This window comes from Bos indicus x Bos taurus, chromosome 9 (assembly GCF_003369695.1).
Source record: "Bos indicus x Bos taurus breed Angus x Brahman F1 hybrid chromosome 9, Bos_hybrid_MaternalHap_v2.0, whole genome shotgun sequence".
Lineage (NCBI taxonomy): Eukaryota > Metazoa > Chordata > Mammalia > Artiodactyla > Bovidae > Bos > Bos indicus x Bos taurus.
In genome coordinates this window covers 76,968,238-76,983,487 of record NC_040084.1, presented here as the reverse complement: position 1 = coordinate 76,983,487, position 15,250 = coordinate 76,968,238, and the positions used below count along the sequence as shown (strand labels likewise).

At 37.9% G+C, this 15,250-nt stretch overlaps 1 protein-coding gene across 3 annotated transcripts in view; it reads left to right on the top strand.

Annotated features, from left to right (window-relative positions):
* TXLNB (taxilin beta) overlaps positions 1-15,250 on the top strand; it is a 56,496-nt gene that overhangs the window by 16,191 nt on the left and 25,055 nt on the right. For all 3 annotated transcript variants that reach the window (XM_027551716.1, XM_027551714.1, XM_027551717.1), the window contains 3 exons: positions 3,384-3,554; positions 12,725-12,919; positions 14,819-14,938. In XM_027551716.1, the coding sequence (XP_027407517.1) occupies positions 3,384-3,554; positions 12,725-12,919; positions 14,819-14,938 (486 nt within the window). The remainder of the gene's footprint in view (positions 1-3,383; positions 3,555-12,724; positions 12,920-14,818; positions 14,939-15,250) is intronic.

Here is a 15,250-nt window from a genome sequence, read left to right as displayed (position 1 = left end):
TTTAATATTGCCTGTTAACCACTCATGAACAATTTCAGCACCATAAAACAGTCAAAAATAATATTTTTCCCCCAAATCTGACCCCATCCTCACTGGTCCGTCCTTGCTCTTTTCAATAATTACTACATTGATTTCCCTTTAATTTACCCTTCAATTTACTTATTCACACCAAGGCCTTTCATATTTAGTTTCTAGTACCATGTCCCATGCTTAGATGAACTGGGCATCTTCCAGACTACTAGTCTTTATGTTGCTGTAGCCCCACAGCAGTACATCAGAAAAGAATCACTTATCCAGTCTGCCTAAGATCTTTCTTATGAGCCAGGGCTGTTCACCCTGGTCTCCAAGAATTCCCAAACCCACTCACCCTACTAGTCAAGCAGTCAATCCCACAGAGGTTATTTTTTCCAGAAATTCTACTCAGCTCAGTCTTACTATACTTTGGCATTTGTATCATATCCCATAATAAACTTTTAAACTAAAAAGATCATTCTAGAAAAAATAAATAGGAGAAAATTGACCTCAAAACCCTATTATATATCCTTTTCAGAAAGTAAAAATTATGAAGAATTTCAACCTTTTACTTGGAGACTAAAAGCTATTTCCCTACTCACTGATTCAGAAATTAATATAGTGAGTGTCTGGAATTTAAGTGTTAACATAGAATAAATTATTAAATTCAAAAACTATTAAATTCAAAATTCATTGCTACTCAAGTTCACTCACCCTTACAGATTCTAAATCCTGTAATATCAACAACTGTATTTTATTAATAAATAAGAATAAGTTCATAAATAAATAAGGACACCTCATGACTAAATTAAGAAATGACCTGGAAGAAATATTTTTGCAAATTTCCTCAATTTATAAGTAGTTACAACATCACAAACTACTTGGCATTAATTTTACTTTTTTAATTTAATAATAAAAAGAAAGAGAGAACAAGAGAAACTGCAGATAAAAATCCTATATGCCTGTTAGAACTGGACAGAAGGTATACATCTAAACGTATCACTAAATCACAGAGCCAGCATTTGACTGAAGTTGACTCCGTTATAATGTTTGCTTTCATCCATTAAGAAACACCATATGCAATCACATAAACTTGAAGTAGTTGAACAAAATTAGTCACACTCTAAAAAAAATTGTCAGAAAGTTAAGGGGTTTTAGTTAGAGCAAAGCAAGATAGACGTAGCTATATGTCAAATGTGTATGATCCTTCAGTAAAACTAGAACATTTAAATGTTCAGTGAGCAAGCACAAATCATCTCTTCCAACTTATGAAACATAAGCAAAGTATCCTTCTCCTGATGCTCAGATAAATCCACACAGGGCAGTGTTCCCCCAAAGAGGGAAAGTCTTGCCAAGCATGGGACAACATGCAGTGTCTCTGGAGATATTTTGGATATCACAGTTGGGGATGCTACTGGTCTCTAGTGGGTAGGGGTCATCTGCTAAATAGCCTACAATGCACAGGACGACCCCCACAACAAAGAACTATCACCAAATGTCGAAGGTGCTAAGGCTGAGAAACCCTGACAAATTGTTTAGTCTTCCAAAGGAAAAGTCTAAACCAAAATGGCAATAGCAGTAATAACAACATATAAATTTCAAGAAAGGACAACAGTTCATTTAAAGTCCACACACAAGGACAAGAAGTTTCATCCATATCTAATAACTATGGTGCAAAATGAAGTTAGCATGATAAATATATAATAAAATATCATTGATTTTCCAATTGAACCTCAAGAAAGATACCAATTTCAATTAATATTTATAGTAATATGGATAATATGGACCTAGCTTTTCCTGATGCTAACACTCACTAATAAGTAAAAACATACATAAGTATGAAGATAGAATATCATGAATGAATATCCCCAGCTTAATCTGGCAAAGGTTTATCATGGATATTTCAGTGTAATGGGAGGGAGGGAGGAAAGAATTAAAATAAGATGTGAACTGAAGAAAATGTGACAATCCTGTTCATCTAACTCAGAAAGAACTAATGCTTTTTCAAGATAAGAAATTAAGGTAACAAACTAAGACATATATCAGGGCTTACAGTGTGTGTACCCATTTGTATCTGGCTCTGAGAGGCACCAAGGGACCTGCAGTCCAAAGAACCCATGAGCTTCCAGGCCTTTTCCTCCTCATTAGCCAACAAGATAATTATCACAGCGAGTACCCACCTGGCTTACACACCATTCAGATTCTAAGGGAACTCAGTCCAGTGGAGGAAACAGCTCTGAAAAAAAGGCTCCAGCTTGCTCCTGGTCACTGTCAGATCCCAGTCCTACTCCTAGTATGCCATCTCTGGAGGCTTAATTTATATCAACAAATATTTATGGGATTCTAGTTGGAATAGGGGAGGCTGAACCCACATTCCCCCATTCCAACTAGAATTCCACAAATATTTGTTGCCAAATTTACCAAACAAAAATAAAGAATGCCCAGTTACCTTTGCATTTCAAGTAAACCAAGAGCAAATGGCAATACTTTGAATTACTTTTACTAAAAACTTGTTCTCTATTTATTTGAAATTGAAATTCAGCTGGGTGTCCTACATTTTATCTGGCAACCCCTAGCTCAGAACTTTAGCATCATGAGACAGAAAGTCCAGGGGTCCATTGGTTTCATTTTCCATGTTGCCCTCGATACTTTAGCTTTGGCTGCTGTGAGAGGAGGCCCCACCTGTGCTCAGCAGAAACAAGTGTCATGATTCATTCACCATAAGCACGGAGGCTGTGGGGGATGGGCAGAGAGCAAGGCTTGTTACAGACACTTCCCTTGTGTGCTGTTGAGTTGTGCAGTGGCTATTTCGGAAACTTTGGTGACAGATCATCAATCCTTAAATAGTCAAGGAGTACATGCTCCTCTCCCCCTTTCTCATAATCCACACGCTTCACCTTCTGTTTACTAGCTGCTTTTCGCTTTCCTACTTTTTAAAATAGTTGCTAAAGCTTGTTTTGAGAAAGAATTGTGAAAATTTAAATGTAAACCAAGCAGACACACCACTGACCATTTTCCTAAGGCAAGGCATTATTGTGAATTCTGAAACATGCCTTTCTATACTGACTGACTTCATTAGACTCACAAAAGATAAAATTGTTTCTAGACCACTGAAAAGAAGATCAAAGTAAAAGAGATCAAGAATAATAATGATAAAGGAAAAACCTATAAATGTTATGCTTTTAAATCATATCTACAAATATTGCCATGGTAACACGCGTGAAGTTCATTTGACTCCAGAGGGGGCAGTGATGATAGCAACAAATTTTCCAAACAACCAGAGGGTGGTCTTTAGGCATTTCCTCTTCTGCTCCTATCAACTCAACAGAGATTCCTGCCCTTTTTTTTCACATGTGCACCCCCACATCTAGCTGGATGAACATCGCACTGAGCAAAGGAAGTTAAAACTCCTACAAAAGAAACAGGCACAGATCCAAAAAGAAAAGGACCAGCTACAAGGTGAACACAGCAGAGCTATCCTTGCGAGAAGCAAACTGGAGAGTCTGTGCCGGGAGCTGCAGAGACACAACAAGACACTGAAGGTATGTGTCACCAAGGCCCCAAATAACACACTTTCTTGCACACTTTGTAGGCACAGGCTTCTGCCATTCGTGCTGTGAGTTTTAGAATCAGAGAGATTTGGGTTCAAATATTAGCCCTGCCACTTGCTCACTTGTGACCTGCAATAAATTATTTTACCACCCAAGCCTGTTACCTCATCCATAAAATGGGGATTATACCAATGTCACTGTGTGGTCAGGAAAAAATTAAATGAGACCACATATGTAAGGTGCTGATGCAGTATTCAATGAATAGTAGAACTTTGGTAAAATGTGTGTTATTCCTCTTTATGTTGAGTTTGTTCTGTTTTGTTTTTTAAGGTAGGCCTTAGTTCTACTCTTTAACATACAAATTTATAAAAATTCAACATTTTTTGACTAAAAATGAAATCTGCGTGACATGAAACAAATTGACACAAAGCTAACTGACAGAAAAAGGGAAGACTGAGAGCTAAAATGTCAACAGTCATCTGAAAAAAGAAGTTACTCGAAAAAACGCTGAAGCTCTCTAAGCTTAATTATTCAATCTAAAAATAATAGACTGATCACTTCAGTCAGTTTGCACGGGCTTCATTAATCACAGCATAAGCCTGTAGCAAAGTAATGTCTCTGCTTTTGAATATGCTATCTAGGTTGGTCATAACTTTCCAAGGAGTAAGCGTCTTTTAATTTCATGGCTGCAGTCACCATCTGCAATCATTTTGGAGCCCAGAAAAATAAAGTCTGACACTGTTTCCACTGTTTCCCCATCTATTTCCCATGAAGTGATGGGACCGGATGCCATGATCTTCGTTTTCTGAATGTTGAGCTTTAAGCCAACTTTTTCACTCTCCACTTTCACTTTCATCACAAGGCTTTTTAGTTCCTCTTCACTTTCTGCCATAAGGGTGGTGTCACCTAGATAGCATATTCAAAAGCAGAGACATACTTTGTCAACAAAGGTTCGTCTAGTCAAGGCTTTGGTTTTTCCTGTGGTCATGTATGGATGTGAGAGTTGGACTGTGAAGAAGGCTGAGCACCGAAGAATTGATGCTTTTGAACTGTGGTGTTGGAGAAGACTCTTGAGGGTCCCTTGGACTGCAAGGAGATCCAACCAGTCCATTCTGAAGGAGATAAGCCCTGGGATTTCTTTGGAAGGAATGATGCTAAAGCTGAAACTCCAGTACTTTGGCCACCTCATGCGAAGAGTTGACTCATTGGAAAAGACTCTGATGCTGGGAGGGATTGGGGGCAAGAGGAGAAGGGGACGACAGAGGATGAGATGGCTGGATGGCATCACTGACTCGATGGACATGAGTCTCAGTGAACTCCAGGAGTTGGTGATGGACAGGGAGGCCTGGCGTGCTGCGATTCATGGGATTGCAAAGAGTTGGACATGACTGAGCGACTGATCTGATCTGATCTGAAGCCTGTAGCAGTGTGGTTAATTTGATTACACACAGACACTAGCTCCATTCAATGAAGCAAGATGCAGAGTTCTCCAAGATAGTACTGCATGCAGCCACAATCCCCTTTCCAGCTGAAGATGCTAAAGCTTTTGACAAACAAGAATTAGACAGCAATATTCCTGTGATATAGTTATTATTACCTGTGTTTAAAAGGAGATACTTTAAGAAACAGAGAGATTAATATCATTGCTGAGTTTGTACAATGGAATTAGGAAGAAAAATAGAATTGGATAATGGCTCCTCACATTCCAAAATTGGGGGCTTTTTGAAGTAGAAAAAGAAAATTATTCATTTTGATATCAGTTTTCAGAGGTGCGGTCTCCCTGCCTCTAGTCTTGCTTTCTCCAATCCATCTGCCACAATGATCTTTCTAAAATGCCAATCTAGCCATCTTCCTGTGTAAACATTTCAGTGGCTCTTCATTATCCTTAGTGTGGTGTATGAGGTCCTACATGGCCCTTGATTACCTCTCTGACTTTAGCTCTTACCATCTCCACTGCTTTCCCTGCTTTGGTCACTAAAAGCTTAGGTCACTAAAATTTCAAACAATTCTTGACATAGTCTGTTAATCTCTCACATGTTTTTAATTGGAGGATAATTGCTTTACAATGTTGTGTTGGTTTCTGCCATACAACATCATGAATCACTCACAACTCATCACAGCCTCATCATGATACAGGGGCTTGCTTAACTCAATGAAGCTATGAGCCATGACATGCAGGGCCACCCAAGATGGACAGGTCACAGTGGAGAGTTCTGACAAAACCAACTCAGTGGACATGAATTTGAGCAAACTCTAGGAGATAGTGAAGGACAGGGAAGCCTGATGTGCTACAGTCCGTGGGGTTGCAAAGAGTTGGATATGACTTAGGAACTGAACACATACACACACACACACACACACACACACACATATCCCCTCCTTCTTGAGCCTCTTCCCACCCCCACAGTCAGTTTTTGATATTTGGGAAATGAAATGCTAGGGTGATGAACTTTAACTCTCAAATTATGAGTTGTAAAAGATGGACTTCTGGCATCTCTTTAATCATTGCTCTGGGACCATCAAAACCCAGGTTAGATGGGAATGGGGGCATTATCCTCAACTTCAGATATGTAATCAAGTAATAGCACTCTGTACCTACATAAACCTCCCAGCTTTCAGGAGTGTTGTAGCATAAGGAGATAAAAGTTAAATCTCCTTTGATGATGTGGATGGAATGATGTGGTGTAGTTTCTTTGGATAGCATTCAAAGACAGAACGACGGAAGTGGCAGGAGACCCTGTACATATATCTGCACACCCTCAGTAATGACTTCCAGTTGTGGACAATGGAATTAAGTAGCATCACTATGCCAGGACTTGTGCTGAGTGCTTTACATATGTTATTTTATCCAATCTTCACAAAAGCCATGAGTTAGTATCTCCATTTTATTGAAGGAACTGAGACTGAGCAATCAAAATCAGTTGTCTAAGGTCATGAATATTTTGTCAAAATCAGAACTCAAATTCAAAACATTTTCTGATTTCCCTCCTGATTGTTTCTTTGATCCATGGGTTATTTAGAAGCATTGTTTAATTTTTATGGCCCCTTTATATGGTCTATCTTGATGAACATACTAAATGCACTTGGAAAGAATGTCTGTTTTTCAGAAGTTACGTGTAATGCTATATAAGTAATAATTAACTCTAGAGTATTTATGTCTTTACTGAATTTTTGACTTGTTCCTCTATCAATTGCTGAGGGATGGGTATAAAAAAGTCTCCAACTATAATTGTGAAATTGCCTACTTCTTTCAATTATGTCAATTTTTGATTCATGTATTAATATTTTGAAGCATTAGTACAACATGTGTATACTATTGTTATTTCTAAGTCTCCTTGATAAAGTGACTTTTACCAATATGAATGTCTACATTATCTGATATCAATCTAACCACTGTAGCTTTCTTACTCATTGCTTGCAATGAGTAATCTTTTTCAATCCACTTATTTTCAACCTGGGTTTTTCTATGTTTTTCTATTTAAAATGCATCTCTTATAGTTGGGCCTTCTTTCTTTTCATTCTTACAATATCTGCCACTTAACTGGAGTAATTTCTGTTGTTGTTGTTTAGTTGCTAAATCATATCTGACTCTTCTGTAACCTTACGGACTGTAGTCCACCAGGGTCCTCTGTCCATGGGATTTCCCAGGCAAGAATACTGGAGTGGGTTGCCAGTCCCTACTCCAGGGGATCTTCCTGACCCAGGGATGGAATCTGGGACTCCTGCATTGGCAGGTGGATTCTTTATCACTGAGCCACCAGGGAAGCCCCTTAACTGGAGTAGTAGTCCATTCAGTTCAATTCAGTTCAGTCGCTCAGTCATGTCCGACTCTTTGCGACCTCATGAATCGCAGCACGCCAGGCCTCCCTGTCCATCACCAACTCCCGGAGTTCACTCAGACTCACGTCCATCGAGTCAGTGATGCCATCCAGCCATCTCATCCTCTGTCGTCCCCTTCTCCTCCTGCCCCCAACCCCTCCCAGCATCAGAGTCTTTTCCAATGAGTCAACTCTTTGCATGAGGTGGCCAAAGTACTGGAGTTTCAGCTTTAGCATCATTCCTTCCAAAGAAATCCCAGGGCTGATCTCCTTCAGAATGGACTGGTTGGATCTCCTTGCAGTCCAAGGGACCCTCAAGAGTCTTCTCCAACACCACACTTCAAAAGCATCAATTCTTCGGCGCTCAGCCTTCTTCACAGTCCAACTCTCACATCCATACATGACCACAGGGAAAACCATAGCCTTGACTAGACGGACCTTTGTTGGCAAAGTAATGTCTCTGCTTTTCAATATACTATCTAGGTTGGTCATAACTTTCCTTCCAAGGAGTAAGCGTCTTTTAATTTCATGGCTGCAGTCACCATCTGCAGTGATTTTGGAGCCCAAAATGTTTACCCATCTATTTCCCATGAAGTGATGGGACCGGATGCCATGATCTTAGTTTTCTGAATGTTGAGCTTTAAGCCAACTTTTTCACTCTCCTCTTTCACTTTCATCAAGAGGCTTTTTAGTTACTCTTCACTTTCTGCCATAAGGGTGGTGTCATCTGCATATCTGAGGTTATTGATATTTCTCCCAGCAATCTTGATTTCAGCTTGTGCTTCTTCCAGTCCAGCGTTTCTCGTGATGTACTCTGCATATAAGTTAAATAAGCAGGGTGATAATATACAGCCTTGATGTACTCCTTTTCCTATTTGGAACCATTAACATAATGTAATTATTGGAGTGGTTGGATATGTCTTCCATTTTATTATTTATTTACTATTTGTCACATCTGTTTTTTCTTCCTCTGCTTTTATCCTGCCTTATCTGGATTACTGGAAACTTTTAAAATTTTTTATCTCATCTCTTGGATTTTTAATTATATCTCTTTCCATTTTTAGTGGTTGTTCTATGATTGCTATAGATATTCTTAACTTGTCACAGTCTACCTGGAGTTAAAACTGTATCACTTCATATAATATGTAGAAACATTACAAATAGAAGGTCCCGTTATTGCTCCCTATCTTTATATAATTTATAAAACTCCTGAGGCAATGCTATAATTTTTACTTTAAACAATTTCATATAGTCCTTTAAAAATTCAAGCAAAACTGTCTTTTCTCAAACCCAGATTTTACCATTTCTGATGCTTTTTATTTCTTCTGAAGCTTTACATTTCTGTTTGGTGTCACTCCCTTCAGCCTGAAGAACTTCTTTAGTACTTCTTATAGTATAGGTCAATTCTCTTATTTGCTTTTTATCTTTAAAATGTCTTTATTTTGCTTTATGATCTAAGGTTATACTCACTGGATAAATAATTCTGGCTTGACAAGAATTTTTTTCCTTTTCTTTCTCTTACTCAGTCTTTTATAGATTCTGTATTCTGGCCTCCACAATTTCTGAGAAAATCAACAATAATTTGAATTATTGTTCTCCTGGTGTGATATGTCATTTATCTCTGACTACTTTTAAGAATTTTCTATGGATTTTTGGCTTTTGGAATTTTGTTTTATGCCCAAGTGTGGCTTTCTTCATATTTATCCTACTTAGGATTTGTTGAGCTTCTTATACCTGTATCCCTGATAGCTCAGTTGGTAAAGAATCTGCCTGCAATGCAAGAGACCCCAGTTCAATTCCTGGGTTGGGAAGATCCACTGGAGAAGGGATAGGCTACCCACTCCAGTATTCTGGCCTCGAGAATTCCATAGACTGTATAGTTCATGGGGTCACAAAGAGTCAGACGTGACTGAGCAACTTTCACTTCGTATCTGTAATTTATGTCTTTTACCAAATTTCAGGAAGTTTCAGTCATTATTTCTTTAAATATTTTTTTTGCTGCCCCATTCTCTCTCTCTCCCCCATTCCCCTTCTAAGATTTTAACTCCACGTGGGTTAGATCTTTTGATATTGTCCCACGGGTCCTTGAGTCTCACTTCATGTACTTCATCAATCTTTTTTCTCCTTGATCTTTAGATATTTCACACTGACCTATCTTCATATTCACTGACTCTGTCCTCTGTTATCTCTATTCTGCTGTGTAAGCCCACCCAGTGGTTTTTACATTTCATATTTTGTAAGTTTTAACTCTAAAATTTCCACTTTGTTCTTTCTTATAGATTATTTTTCTCCTGACAGCTCCTGTCTTTTTATTGAGATATTTTCCTTTTTATCAATGAACATAGTATTTTGAGCCTCAAATTATACCAAAAGACCCACCTTGTAAGAAATTAGTGTCTCAGGCAATATAATTTTAGTAAAGAAATAAGCAGGGTTTGTTATCAGAATATCACTGAATTTTAATGTGGAAAAGACTATAGGATCCAAGCTATTCATATGTCTGCATGTAAATTAATGAAATCTGTTGACTCATTATAAACATTTACAGAATACCTATGGATTGTGTGCCAGGCACAGCACTGGTTTTAAGAGGCACAGTGATTTCTGAAAAGTTGTTTTCTTAGTTATTTCAGATTTTGTCCCTCAATCTTCTTTTTGCATTATTAATTTTCACTTTGAATTTTGTGTATGATAAAGAAAATTCTACCTCAGACACTGCCCAAATGATTGTGTTTTATTTATTAGTAGAATCAAATTTTATGATTTCAGTAGACTTATTTTTCTCTCATTGAAAAACAGTGTAATGTACAATGCAAGATGCCATTCTATGGGCCAGGATTGGGTGCTATTATGGTTTGACATGTGTTAAATGCCATGTTAACAGCTATACCCTCTTTTTCTAGCCAGTGGCCAGTGAAAAACTCAGACTTGCTGGGTAGCATGGGATGGTCCCTTCATTTACTCATTCATTCATGGATGGAATAGTTATAAATGCAAATAATATCCAAATCATGGACTATAATTCTAACTAGGAGATTGTTGACTTCTAAGTTAATCAGGAACAATAAGGACAGAATCACTATCATATGTATATTCAACAACTCTTTAACAGATGGCTGTAATCATTTTTAGTGAAATATATATAGTAAGTGTTAGCATTCAAAGTTCAAGGAAATAACATCTCTGATATTTAATTTCTCCAGATTAGGAAGTGTAGATTTCTTCTAAATTTCTTTCTAAGAAATTTCCTAAGACATATACCTCAGAAAGAGAAGAAGCACTAAAGAGCCTCTTGATGAAAGTGAAAGAGGAGAGTGAAAAAGTTGGCTTAAAACCCAACATTCAAAAAACTAAGATCATGGCGTCCGGTCCCATGACTTATAGCAAATAGATGGGAAAACAATGGAAATAGTGACAGATTTTATTTTCTTGGGCTCCAAAATCACCACAGATGGTGACTGCAGCCATGAAATCAAAAGACATTTGCTTCTTGGAAGAAAAGCTATGACAAACCTAGGCAGCATATTAAAAAGCAGAGACATTACTTTGTCAACAAAGGTCTGTCTAGTCAAAGCTATGGTTTTTCCAGTAATCATGAATGGATGTGAGAGTGGACCATAAAGAAAGCTGAGCACCGAAGAATTGATGTTTTTGAACTGTGGTGTTGGAGAAGACTCTTGAGAGTCCCCTGGACTTCAAGGAGATCAAACCAGTCAATCCTAAAGGAAATCAGTCCTGAATATTCATTGGAGGGACTGATGCTGAAGCTGAAGCCCAATACTTTGGCCACCTGATATGAAGAGCTGACTCATTTGAAAAGACCCGGATGCTGGGAAAGAGTGAGGGCAAGAGGAGAAGGGGACAACAAAGATGAGATGGTTGGATGGCATCACTGACTCGACGGATGTGAGTTTGAGCAAGCTCCAAGAGTTGGAGATGGACAGGGAAGCCTGGCATGCTGCAGTCCATGGGATCTTAAAGAGTTGGACACGACTGTGCAACTGAACTGAACTGAAGAAATTTCCATTCAATAAATGTTTATACCATGAACAAATTGTGATTCCGATACCAGGAGTCAGAGTTAGAAAATATATCAATATTGTAGAAGAAAGGGGATATCTAATGATAAATTAAAATATTTCCAGAGCATGTATTTCCAGCATCAGCTTTTATTTTGATCACATTATTCTACTATCATAATAAAGACTTGCACAATTACTTGTTTCAATCAGTATTTCTTTTTAAAAATCCTGTTACATAATTTGATCATGATAGGCAACTAAATGCAGTATAATTTTACTTGCCAACAATGAAGAAAGCTTTCATAATAAAATTAATCAGAACTAAAGGGATCCTAAAATGTCTGTATCACTTGTCAGCAGAGTCTCTATCTTTGGTGTATGTAGAAGATTAAACCCTTTTATTCTAAAAGAATGACAGGAATAAGCACAAAGCAAATAATTCTCAATATAGATACGGGGGAAATTTGGGTACATTGTAAGTAGTTAGCAATGAAAGGGGAATTTTGATTTAGGAGAAAAGAGAACAGAAATGATATAAAAGTTAATTTTCAATTCTTTAATGTTAACAAAGTGGAAGAGGGGGAAATTAGATGTTTCATTTTAGAGTTAAGGAAGATTTGAAACGTCATATTGCTTTCAGATTTAAAATTTACACTGAATATTTCAATTACTCTGTGTGACTCATGGGATGATTGTTCCTTCAAAAAATACCCAGCATATTTTCTAAAATTTTTTGATACTTTTGAATTGCTGTAATTAATATATGGCTATCTTAGTTTTCTTTTCAAAAGCTTTTGGATGACATTTATTTTTAATAAGAAAAAATATATATTGTAATCACTTATAGTTACAAAACTTGGGGAATACAATGCCATCATTTTTACAGAGGAACATAAGATCTGCTGTTCCTCTTTCTGTACCAAACTAAGGGAACACGTGATCTATCCCATCAATCAGTAAGACTGAGTATCCTTTTTCCTAGGCTACAACCAAGAGATAGAACCTTCAGGCTGCATGTCTGTTAGGAAACACTGCAGTTTATTTACTCAGCAGAGGACCTGTTGACTTTAAAACAAGTTTATTTATCGCCAGCTATCAAATTCAAGGCCCTTGCCGCACCTGCTCTGAGTAACCGTGTACTCACAGTTGAAACCTTTGCTCAAACATTTATGTTGGGGCTGAGCAATGTTACCTCTAGGGAACTGAGGAAATACATCCTACTTAGCCTGCACACTATTCTCCCTTTATCGACCAAACTCTGAGTTCTGTAAACCTAGGGACTTATAAACCAGCATAACGAGAGCGTGCATTCTCTCTACAGGAGGAAACCCTTCAGCGGGCACGTGAGGAAGAAGAGAAAAGGAAGGAGATCACAAGTCATTTCCAGAACACCCTGACGGATATCCAGGCCCAGATTGAGCAGCAGAGTGAGCGAAACATGAAGCTCTGTCAGGAGAACACAGAGCTCGCAGAGAAACTAAAAAGCATCATTGATCAGTATGAGCTCAGAGAGGAGGTGAGAACCACATCAGACAATTTACAAATACTGCATATAGATCTGGGTCTGGTTTGTGAAGGTTGGGAGGTCGGTTAATAACAAAGTTATGATCAGCCTTCTCAAGTGATTAATATTTAGGTTTGGACTTCTTTTACTAGCCAAAATAAAAACAAATGATATTACAAAATACCTGGCTGAAAGTCACAGAGGATTTCTTCAAAACTAGAATCACTGCAAAGCAGAGGCAATAAACAAGGGGTACAACATGAATGGATTTATCCTTGAAAATAAAAAATAATATTTCTCAGCCTTTTTTAAACTCTCTCTACAGAACCAAGAAATACTTCATGCATGCCCTCTTAAGAATTAGCATGTCATCGAAATTAAAAGTCTGCATTGTATATACTGCACAAATAATAATATATGTACTATTATATAGTATATATATAATATACTATATATTACTATACATATACTATATTACTAATATATATACTATTATATAGTATATATATAATAATTATAGTAATAATGGTATTGTTATTTATACTTAGTTTGTGCCAAACAATGTGCTAAGTATTATACTTTACATACAGTATGTCATTTAACTGTCTCAACAATCTTATGTACTAGATAATAACATATCCACATTTTATAGATGTGAAGCAGAAGCTACAAGATTAAATCATGTATCCACAATCACAAAAGCCAAAAGAGTTTGTTATCAATAGTTTACATTGGGGGACTATAAAGATCTTTCATTATCCCAAGATTATACTTTAATATTTAATATGTTTTGAAGATTCCAGATGCCCCCCTCTGGATTTTGATATGTCATATCCCTTTTCCCATCTCACTTAAAATTTTAAATCTCTGCCTTAAAATGTAATATAACATAGTCAAAGGAGCTCTGCTGGCAACATGCTAAGCTTTAATCAAGGAAAAAAAAAAAAAAAAACTGATATAGCAGTTCGGTAAATCAAGAAACTTCTCGCAGTAGGCCATAATTCCATGCTACCATTTTATCTTGTCACAAAGATCAATCCTGCTCCAAAGTGGAGGTTCAAGAAAAAAAGGGGAAAGAGCTAAAAAAAGAAAAAAAGAAAAAAAAAGGTGCCCATACTCTGCAGAGAGATCACGTATGGGAATGACCTGGTAGACCAGCTGTATATTCCTAGGACTGGTTCTGGGTAAGGCCCAAAGGTATAATTCCACATGTACTCTTGCCAGTGGGACCCCCTAATGACCAAGAAATTCTCCACCCTGAGGTGGAGTTGGAAGCTTCATTTTACCAAGGTAGTCAACAGGTCAAAAGGTGTGGAGGAGGCAGTAGCACATTTGCATATCAATTCATCTGCAAACCTGAGCCTTGCCTGCCCACCACAGCAACAGAGTTCATGTCAGGGGGCTCCTGCCTCAGTCCCAGACAAAGGGCCACAGGCTGTTACCTCAAGGCTTCCCCACACCCTTGAGGCAAGCATGCAGAGAATTCACCATGATAAACTGAATTCATATTGTGATTAAATGTGATTTTATATTCACAGAAAGAGCCAGAATACCAAGTGATATTGCTACAGCCCTTGTGATATACATCACTGTCTCTGGAGCCTAGAGTAATAACTAGTGCCACATCTAATAGTTGGCACATTTAGAAAACTACTGTTGGGACCTTTTGGCGTTGCATTGCTGGACTCTGGCACCTCCACCTTTCGTAGCTACTTTCATGTAGTGCAAAATGCAGGAGACTCCACCAATTTATGACTTTTGTATAAAAGCATAAGTGATGCCAATGCCTTTATTCCCCCTCTTTTTAACTCTTAAAACCTAGAGAACGCATGTTTATATCAATATTACTTTTTTACACACGTTTGTCAGCACAGTAACTCAACTTGATATGTGCACTTTATTTTTCCTCAGCACCTCGACAAAATATTTAAACACAGAGAACTGCAGCAGAAGCTAGTGGATGCTAAACTTGAGCAGGCACAAGAAATGATGAAGGAAGCAGAGGAGCGACACAAACGCGAAAAGGAATATGTATTTATCTTATGCATCTATGTGCTTGTCTGGTCTGTCTTGGGGTCAGAGAACCCCTGAGATGTTTTTGGTAATGGTCATAGAGCACTAGACTGATGGAGGAAGAGCCTAAGCTTCCCTGGAGAATGACACTGGCCGGCCCAGGAGGAAACACTGTACCTATCACTGTAACACTGTATCATGCATCCATTCACCAAACCTTTGGCAGGCACCGTTCATGAGCTATGCTCCATTCTAGGTGCTGGCGTGTAGTGGTGAACAAGATGGAGAAGTCCACATCCCAGCATGGAGACTAGAGTCTAACTTGGAAGA